The 10,823-nt window shown below is 40.2% G+C and overlaps 1 protein-coding gene across 1 annotated transcript; it reads left to right on the top strand.

Moving 5' to 3' along the window:
• Nucleotides 1–7,058: 7,058 nt before the first annotated feature.
• Nucleotides 7,059–9,342, top strand: LOTGIDRAFT_174746 (hypothetical protein; the record flags this gene model as incomplete). Its single annotated transcript, XM_009054392.1, has 3 exons — nucleotides 7,059–7,101; nucleotides 7,463–7,789; nucleotides 9,308–9,342. 3 exons carry the CDS (start codon nucleotides 7,059–7,061, stop codon nucleotides 9,340–9,342), a joined length of 405 nt encoding a protein of 134 aa, XP_009052640.1.
• Between the last annotated feature and the right edge of the window lie 1,481 nt (nucleotides 9,343–10,823).

Below are 10,823 nucleotides of genomic sequence, written 5' to 3'. Positions count from 1 at the left end.
TGTCTTCATTTGGTAATAGAAAGTGTGCAACACGTCCCTGGCGTGTGTGTAGAACATTGGGTCGGTGGTGACGAAATCGCAGTCGTACTGCAAAAACTTACGAAAGTGCTCGAAAGCAGAGAACTCGTTTTTCATGGCAGAAGGCTGTAAGCCATATCCATTTCCGGAGCCATCCAGGTCATTGGCCAATCGGGTGTAGAATTTCCTCATCAAGGGCACGTGTAGAAGAGCTTTGACGTCAGACTTGTCTGCATGCCTGCCTCCTTTTGCACATAATACAAAAGTTTAGCCATATTGCCGACATTGGTGTTGGTGCCTTTGCCGCTTTGGATAGCCTGGTTGCGTTTCAGATACGCAAAGAATTTGCTCAACCATGTGTCGATTGTTTCGTCAGTCTCGGACCAAGCAAACCCTTTGTTGAGGCCGGCGGCAATACGGAGTTTCTTGATATCTCCAACCATTTCCCTTCCTCTATAGGTCAGGGCCTTCAGTTTGGTTTTGACTCTTAGCCTTAGTTAGGGCCCTAATCTCAGTGGAATCAGACTGGTCGTCAGAAGAAGGCTTGGGAGGACGTGAAGAAGGACCCTGACGGGTAGAGGGGCGAGAATCTACGGCAGAATCCGTCGAGGTGACATCAGAGGGGGCAACTGCAGCCCGACTGGTAGAGGGAAGAGACAAGGCTAGTTGGGAAGGTCGGGGCATTTCACTGGCGGGAACTGTCGTCCCTGGGCGGCTTGCTCCTTGACAAGCTAGTGGCCATACCTGTGTAGAATTTTTTCTACGTCCTCGCCAGTGTAAATAGCATCCTCGCCAAAGGATGTCTAGCATAAACAACACGGATGATGGCATTCTGTTCCACCGTTTCCAGTCGGTTCAATTCCTTGGCCTCTGCCAAGTCTTTGCCATGCACACCAACAAAGTACTTTGTCATTTCGGGAAAGAAAGCTGGCTTGGGACACAATTTGCATTGTTTGGTCCCAGGGTTCTTAATCAGAACGTATGCAATGGCGATGAAATAGATAGTAATCAGAGAGAACTGAGATAAGAAACAGGAGGAAATACAAGAGAACTGAGATAAGATGAGAACTGAATGAAACTGCTACGAAAGAGGCAAACTGATAAAGAGTGTGAACTGAGACGAGATAAGATACGATGAGAAAAGTTGAGTCAGAGATGAGATGAATAGAAGTTAGAGCAATAGCAAGCAAATAACATACCATATAGCGTATAACGTGTATACTCCAAGTAACTCACACACAGTGAGGTGAATAATTTGCTTAGTGAAAACAGGGATATATATAGACAGTGGCCCTATGACAGGCGTATGGCACTACACAGATATTTTGGATATTCGAGATAAGCCGTTCACAGAGACAGGGAAACAGGATGTCGGCTGAGAGAGTATTGCTAATGATAATTCGGTGACAGGTCTGGCGGGGCCAATTAGCAACAGGTGTAAAGAGTAGAAGAAAGTATTACCTGGTAGTAGTACCATCGGCTAATCAAAATGATGTCGAATAGCTAGGTAGGTAGATAGGTAGATGACAAGTTAATGTTCGCTTCCAGCGGATGCTGATATCGCAAACTAGGTAGTTGTTGGTAGTCGTAGTAGTTGGTAGTTGGATTGGATCAAATTGGATGATTCGGTGTTGTTGGTTTGGTTGTTGATTCTTCGTTAGATCTGGTCGGGTCGAATGACATGGCGGTGAAACTCGGCCCTGGATGGTGTGGCGTGAGTTACTCGGTCTCCTTCATTCTTCCAAACTCGTTCTGATCATGGTATTTCTTTCTCTAATGTTTCTGCAATGAAACTTGTTAAATTGATTGGATATAATTAAAAAGTGTTAAGAAACTTTGAGTATAAAAACTTAGCCTATCTGTTCATGACAGATTTGGTTATAAAATGGAAGACTAGTTCCATTATCGTATACCAGTGGTCCGTGGGTGGAGCCAAAACATTCTGTATGGTGAGTGGTATGCCGTTGGTTTCCAGGTACTCTAGAAGTGGCTTACGAGCGGGTTTCAGTTCAGTGCATTGAATGAGGACATGCGACCTTGTGGCAACGTGGCCGCAGCGACATTTAATGGCGTTGAACTGATGGTCTCGTAGTACGTTGTTGGTCCGGAGTCTGGTTGCCACTTTGCAGATGGCTACACATGGATGGTTTGGTTTGGTTTGATTTGGTATCTTCGGATCAATCTGGTATCTTGCGGTGTCGAGGTTCCGTAACATGTCTGACCATTTCTGGTTGATCCTAGAAGATACGATACTGCAGAACTCCAAATAGGAGTATTCTACAGGCTCGATATCCTCCAGGAATGGAGACGTGCGATGGAACCCATACTAATTCAATCTTCTGGTCATTGTTGGTTTGGTAGTTGAGGATCATTCTTCTTATTTCGGAAATAACTTCTGACCTGCAATTAGAAGAGGTGAGAAAAATAGATTGGCGTCGTGCAATGATCGTTACTTGATCGAGCTGATGCTCTCTCAATAGATCAGTGACCGCTTGCCCGTAAGAAATACTCCGATTCTTCTGGTTATTTATGGACACGAGTAAATCTTCTGATGCTGGAATACGTCGGACAGCTTTCGGACAAATACTGAAGTTTCCCCCAGAATTTGAGAGATAGCTCCTCCTTCCGAAGAAAGAGGGGTTTCTCTCCCACCTCCTGAAGTAGCGCCTCATTCTTCGTACCTACGGCAGCCCTGGTGGCAATACGTATAGCTTTCATGTGTAGAACGTCGAGTTTCTTCAGTTGAGTATCACTTGCTTTACCATAGGCAATACAACCATAATCAATAACTGAACGAACCAGTGACCTGTACATCATCATTAGAGTTTCTCTGTTTGCTCTCCATGTGGTACCTGAAACATTACGCATAACATTTAAGATTTTTGTAGACCGGTTACAGATATAGTCAATGTGCGTACTCCAAGTCAGACACTTGTCAAAGTGTACTCCTAGTAACCTTACTGAATTCTCATGCTTAATCTTCACACCATTCAGTCTAAGGTCAATACTGTCGTGATCTTTCTTTCTGCTGCAGAACAAACCGACAGTTTTAGCTTCCGAGATAATGAAGCCCCAGTCGTTTGCCCATTTAGCAACTTGGTTCAGAGAGTTTGCATACGCCATTTAACTTTATTGACGTCATTGTGACCAGTCCATATCGAACTGTCATCTGCATATGGAGCCGTGCTAACCGAGAGCTCTATATGCTTTACATAATCCAGGGCCAGATCATTGACCATAATGCTGAAGAGGGTAGGGCTAATAACAGAGCCTTGTGGGGTGCCATTCTCCAACGAGTGCTTCTCGCTGAGAGAATTGGCGACGTTCACTTGTATCTGGCGATCCCTTAAGTCTTGGATCCACCTGAACATGCGACCCCGAATGCCATGTTTATTAAGTTTAAAAAGCAAACCATCAACCCAGACTAAGTCAAAGACCTTGGACAGATCCAGGAATACTGCACTGAAGTAGTTCTTCTTTCCGAGTTGAACGGCCATGTCGTGTTGAAATCGAACGATTTGATCCATTGTTGACCGTTTCTCTCTGTAGCCGCTTTGGTTGGGATCGATAAGACCATTTAGTTCACAGTGGTATCTAAGTCTATTATTGACCATCGTCTCAAATGTTTTACATAGAGTCGAGGTCAGAGAAATAGGCCTGTATGAACTGCATAGACTTTTATCTTTCTGCGGTTTTGGTAGAGGAATGACCATTGCCGTTTTCCAACTTTCCGGAATTGTACCATTATACCATGATTTGTTGAATAATTCTAGTAGAACTGTAGACGCTTCCATTGGTAACTCCTTTAACATGCTGTACTTGATATTATCTTCACCAGTAGCGCTGTCTTTCTTACTGTACAGTGCTTTCTTCAGCTCGTCGAGGGTGAAGGGAGAGTTAAGATCCCGTTCATCCTCTAAGGGCGAATGATGAATTGGAGTGTGGTTGGTGTAGAAGGTCTTCTTGTTCTTTAGAAATTCTTTGGTATGGTTGGTATCGGGACTGCCGTCAGCTTAACTTTTCGCTAACAAATTGGCTTTTCCTTAATTGCTGTATTCTGTGGAATCCCTGTAACAAAGAGTTGGAATGGAAGAATTAGATTTTTTACCAAGCATTGAGTCTATTTTACACCAGACCGATCTTAGGTTGGTCTTCTCATTTAATGAGTGCTTTGTTTGTGATTCACGCAACAGAGCAGCTGTAGAAGCCTTGACCGCTAAGTATTCTGCCTTGGTATAACGGTCCGATTTCCTCTGAAGCATTAGGTCTTTTTAATCTGATCAAAGTATAACCATTGATGATAGGGTCTTTATTCCGTGAACCGAGCTTGGACTCTTGGAGAAAAACGGCATCATACTGCTTCCTTTGTAGTAGCTGTGTCAGTTCGGTCTTTCGTTCAGGTACGTTCAGACCATTGATGTTCAGCTGTATAAACCTGAAATTTAATGTAAAATAATTAGGGGCTTAATGGATCAGTATGGTTTTAGCATGGGGTTTGGGGTGCCGTAAAAACCTCTACGTCTATTTCCGTTACTGAGCCAATGGGCACTGGTCTAGCTAGCGAAGTGCTTCTAGAGCGCTCATTCACGGGCCTGGAGCCTGTACTTCTGCAGATGCTCCTTGACTGACGAGGTTGGCCACGCGTGGATACCGCCTTTACTTTTCTTGGCGTTTCCACTGATTGACCCATTACGTCAGTCTTCGGGCAGTCTTGGGGGCAGCGGGCACAATTCACGCACCGTACCTTCTTGGACTTGCACAGCTTGGTGCTGTGCCCCTCTCCACACTTTTCGCAGCAAACTTTGCTGCGACAGAACTTCTCCAAATGACCCAACTTCTGGCACCTTCGTACCTTAGGGATGTATGGGTGGAGCTGGTAACTGGAATATAGAAGGGGAAGAGGACCATTAGGTACTTTCCCGCTGTCAAAAGTTAGTTGGACAGTCCTTACCCTCTCGAGGTTTGTAGAGGTATAAACCCTCTACAGCGTGATTGTGGAGCTTAAGGTCCTCAAGCATTCACCCACAGAGTACTCGGAGGGGACGCCATAAATGACGACCCGTTCCGTTTTGTTGAAGGTGGACATGACCGAGTCCACCTTCATCCCACACAGTGAGGTTTGGTTGGCAGCATAAACCGCATCTGCCAGGCGCTCAAAGTTCAGCCGCACGTTGCCGTTAGCCAGCACCTTGACCTCCGGAAGAGAGCTATACTTCCACTCTTTCCGGATGAAGTCGCTGATAACCTTCGACTTCGTGTTGCCGAAAATTTTGCCCCCGCTTGGCTTCACTATCACGATATTGGAGTATACCGGCCTTGCTACCCTGGGTTGCATGCTAGCAGCTGGCCGACTCGCAATATCGGCATAGCTAACCTTGGTGGTTTGTTGGGAAGTGGCCATTTTTACTGAAAAGAAGGTTTGATTAGTACAAAAATATGAGAGAAAATACAATAAGAAAGATAAGCTATATCTATCAAGAATGTCTTGCAGACTGTGTAAAAATTGATAGTTTAAAATGAAAAAGAGAACAACGAAACAAAACGAAACCTAGTGAAAGCTTTGTAGGACAGCTTGAATTTCTTCCGCCAAAGAAATTGTCGGCCGCCCAAAGAAAAGATAAAAGAAAAGAATAAAAAGGAACGAACTCACAGTAATTAGTGGCAGGTGTCAAAAGTTAATTGAGTAATACTTAATTGATACTTGACAGTAATCCGCTAATCCACTTTCACCAATCCAGACTAGAGAGAGAGCTAATTAGTTGTTCACAGCACGAGTGTCGAACTAATTGCTACCAGAACCAGCAACCCAGAGAAGATTATTACAATAAAAGTTGATTGGCATCTACCTGTTAGATTATACATATATATCTTAGAGAACTATAAATAATATTGACGAGGATAGGATCGAAAGGTGTTTGAACTGCCAAGCGCGGACTTGATAGTGAGCATGAAGCTTTCGATCCTATTTTCGATCATAAAATGTATACATATGAATTATGTAGAGTGAAAGTTTTATTTCATTTCCAATATCACAGTAAATTGTAAAAATAGTAAATTATATAAAGGGTGTATATGAAATTATGTCGAATAAAAATAATTATCACTAATATGTCTATATTAAGGTATCACAGATAATGAACATAGTTTGGATGAAAAATAGGATCGAAAGCTTTTCAACTATAAGCGCGGACTTGATAGTGAGCACGAAGCTTTCGATCCTACTTTCAAGTCAAATTCTATCACAGTTTTATAGTAGAAATATATTATGAAAAAGGTGGATATATTTATACAATATAATTAGGTATAAATAAATTAGGATTATGAATCTAATAAAAATTAAAAATGTTGTAAAAGTCAATAAATTATATGATTGTGACCTCGTGACTGATAGGATTTTTCACGAAGCGACAGAAGCTATCCCGCAATTTCTTCAGGTTTTTACATTGAACAAACAGATGTTTGAGGGATTCGACTTCCACTTCACAGAATTTGCATTTCAGATCAAAATCTGTGGATCTGCGAACCCTCAAAAAGGATTTTGTAGGCAGGGCCGAATGTACAACGAGAAACAGTAAGTCTTTTTCCCGAAGATTTAATTTTGAATTATGAATATTGCCAAAGATAGACTTGAAGTTGATATGTCTGTTTTCTCGTTGTATTTTGGGTTCAATTTTAAGGTTCTGAATGAGTGCCAAATAGATGTCCTTTGATGTGGTTTTTGAGGTAATTTTGAAGCCTAATTTCCGAAAGTTCGTCAAGAGAGATTTATAGGACGGGTGTATGTTCAAAGTCATTGTTGGCTAGCTTCTGTCGCGGTTATATTCTCTGAGGGCGGGGCCTTTCCGTTAGTCAAATGACTTGGATTCGTATACAACCCTTTATTATAATTTGTTGCCGAATGGCAACATAACAGAAAAGTGACCTCTGACCTCTTATTCCATAATCATAATGTTTATATTGATATTAGCCTGTATTTGCAACATTGTTCTAATACTATATTTATATTTATTGGGGGAAAGTGGGAATTTCCCTTTTAGCACATGGCTGACTTATTTGCAGGTTTCGTCTGCCTGACAAAAAGTGGTAAGTTACTCATTTTTAATAAAAGACCCTTACTATGCCTGTTTTCACACACAATATTTATTGGGCTTCTGCAGTAGGGATTTGGTACCGAAATCAATTTTGTAGATTTTTCATAACATTAAAATTTTGGTAGGTAAAAAAATTACAAAATAGTTGTTGCCAATTGGCAACAAAGCTATGCAGGATATTCAATTTATGGAAACGTGCAGGTATTACAACCTCTCTGTAAGGAACCTCTTCATATCAAATATGTTTTTTATGTATTAGAAATGTTTTGCGATTAAAACAGAATGGTTGAGATACATGTTAGGTGATTCTTTATTACTCTTATTATTTCTGCAGTGAGATTTTATTGTTTCAGAATTCAAAAGCATATCGGAAGATCAAGTTGATGCAGATTTTCGTCCAGAGGCGCAATCAGATGATGATAATGACCAGGATGATTTGTATGATGATGAGCCTGCTGGGGATATTGAATCTACTACATCCAAGCAAAAAATGACACCACTTGTTAACAAATGGACTTGGACCAAGACCAAATTGATTCCTGGTGAAATTGACAAGGATATACAATTTACTACAAGTGATGATGAATTAACTCCACTGCAGTATTTTAAAACACTTTTTGATGATGAAGTTATAGATTGTATTGTAGATCAAACTAACTTGTATTCTGTTCAAAGATCAGGTATTTCCGTAAATACAACCAAAAACGAAATTGAATGTTTTGTATCAATATTGCTATATACAGGCTTTGTAACATGTCCATGTTATTTAGATTATTGGTCATATGAAACCAGATTTGCACCAATTGATGACGGTATGTCATTGAAACGATTTCAGAAATTAAGAAGGAATATTCATTTTAACAACAATTCTATGGCAGAAACCTCGACAGATCGTTATTTCAAAGTTCGTCCCATCATGAGCAAAGTGCACACTAATGTTTTGGCCATAGAGCCCGAAGTCCAATTCTCTATAGATGAGATGATGATTCCTTACAAAGGCAAACGCGCTGGGAATTTGAGGCAATACATCAAAAGTAAACCCAAAAAGTGGGGTTTCAAATTTTTTACGCGTGCTGGTGTATCGGGTATGATTTATGATTTCATAGCATACGCTGGATCAAGCACATTTGATAATAATTGCTTTAATGCAGAGGAAGTGCTATTAGGTCTTGGTGGTCAAGTTGTGGTTTCCCTATGCCAATCAATAGCAGATCCTCAAAATTCCAAGGTTTATTTTGACAATTACTTTACAAGCTTTGAATTAATTAAATACCTAAAAGTTAATTTTGAAATTTATTGTATTGGCACATTGCGTGCCAACAGGAAAAGAAACTTATCTATAACAGATGACAAGGTACTTATGAAAAAGGGTCGTGGCAGTTATGACTATAGGATTGACCAAGCAAATGGCATCACGGTCGTAAAATGGTACGACAACAAAGTCGTAACACTTGCCAGTTCATATGCTGGGGTGGAACCAGTTACTACAGTCGAAAGGTACAGTAAAGTTTCCAAATCTACCGAAAAAGTACCTGCATCAAACATTATCAAGCAATATAATGTTCATATGGGTGGGGTTGACCTTGCAGATATAGTACTAGTTTTCCCTGTACAGAACCAGTCTGAAAACAAAGCGCTGGTATCTCAGGGTATTTGGTCAACTTCTTGACATGTGTGTGAACAATGCATGGCTCCTGTACAGGAGAGATCACAATAAAAACACATATATGAGTCTGAAGAAGTTTAGGGGACAAATTGCATTTGGACTGCAATTTGCGGGCAAGGTTCCAAGAAGAGGCAGGCCTTCCCTAGAAGATAGCGCCCCTCCGCAGTCTAAAATAAGACGTTTTGTAGTCCCCAGACCCTTAGCGGATAGCAGATATGACCAGGTCGCACATTGGCCTGTGCATGAAAATGACAAGGGAAGATGTCGTCTCTGTCCAACCGGGTATTCGCGATACAGATCGTGTCGCACAATGTTTAACAAAGACAGGAATTGTTTTATGTCTTTTCATACCAAGTAATTTGTGTTGACTTTCTAGTTTTGTGGTTAATGCTCAATGATAGCTTCCTACATGTGTATCCATGCATCATTTATGCATATATTTATACCTTATCTTGAAAGAATCAATTTTAAAATGAATTTGATGGGCTTGATTTAATGTCTAATTAAACTTGATATACCATGTTTTTTTCAGTATTTCATCAATTTTTACGAATTAAAACTTATTAATATCTATGCCTTACTTTTTTCATTTAGTTTGTTTTGGGGATGATTTGCCAAAATTCTTAACCTTAATTTGCAAATGATGCCAAATGGCAACAATTCAGAAAAGGGTGGGGTGGGGCAAAACAAAATTTTTTCTTGCATTTTTTAAAATGATGTCCTATAAGTATACTATATGCCAAAAATTAGAATTTTTCAATGATAAAAATATGTCTTGCCAAATAAAGGGATAAGGCCTTTCTCTCCAGCTATTCACAAGAGCATTCGTAACCATTATACCACCAGACTACATTAAAGTAATAATATATGTTATCCCCCTAACAAAATGGCGACACTTCTGTCGAATAAGTTAGTTTGCTGAATTTTAATGGAATGGGAGAGTCAAGTGATATTAGTGCAAATATCCTTATTCATATGGCCGGTTTTGAATACAGCTTGATTTTCAGTCGCCTGGCTATGTTCAAAACCGAGCTACACATTCTTCCGATACACGCCTGGGTCGATACAAACTTCTTCTGATGGTGTACAAATGTTAAAATAACCATTAAAATTATCAGTCATGTATTGATGTTGTCAGCTAACGGTTGTGAAAATAATTGGGTCAAAATTGCATAGAAAAAACAAAACAAATTCCGGCTGATTTATTTTTAAAATATAACTAAATAGTAGTGGGAGTATGTTACTTTGTCTGGCAACCCGGTTTCCCCCTGTCAGTGATGCAGGTAAGAGGGGCTGACATGGAAAAAGCGTCTAGTCGTTCGGATGGGACAATAAACCGAGGCCCCGTGTGCTACAGGCTATGCACGTTAAAGATCCCTCGACAGTTGGAAATCGAAAAAGAGCAGGCTAATGCCGCTGTCCTGGCAAAATTTCCCTCATGGCACCCTGCATGGCGTTGCCCGTCTTCATTATCCCACAAGGTGCAGAAGAGTAGGACGTAAAACTCCATTTCATTTTTGTCTGGCAAGCCATCTTTTATTATAATGTTGATAAACTATGTTGTTTATGTTCTGCAAGTAGATAATGGTAGGAAAAGGATTAAAAAAAAAACCTATGATGAATTCAAAGAAGAAGCACTTGGAAATGTACATAATGATGAAGATGTTAAAAAATCAAAAAAATTTAATTAAATTTCTCTGTCAGTCGATGGGAGAAAGTTGTGTGCTTTTCTCCTCAGAAGCTCAAACTTTTGTTAAGCAGAAAAACTACAGAGTCCAGTTAAACTTTCTCAATTAAAGTAAGTTATTAAAATTTTATTCAGCAGAAGAGATCTTTATAGCCACAGGCCCGGAAGTATTTCATTCGAAATATGGCACAAAAATTAATAACTGACAGTTATATCATAACAAAGGCTACATCCTATGGTGATGAATCGTACATGATCAATGAAACACCCGAAGTAATTTGGATTCATCAAGTTTCATTACTTTGAACCATTCAATTGAGCTGTTTAGATTTAACAAGTTGAATAGAGACAATCATGAAAC

The sequence above is a fragment of the Lottia gigantea genome, assembly GCF_000327385.1.
Source record: "Lottia gigantea unplaced genomic scaffold LOTGIsca_215, whole genome shotgun sequence".
Taxonomy (NCBI): domain Eukaryota; kingdom Metazoa; phylum Mollusca; class Gastropoda; family Lottiidae; genus Lottia; species Lottia gigantea.
The sequence above is the reverse complement of the archived record's forward strand: the minus strand, read 5'-3'. Positions and strand labels throughout refer to the sequence as shown.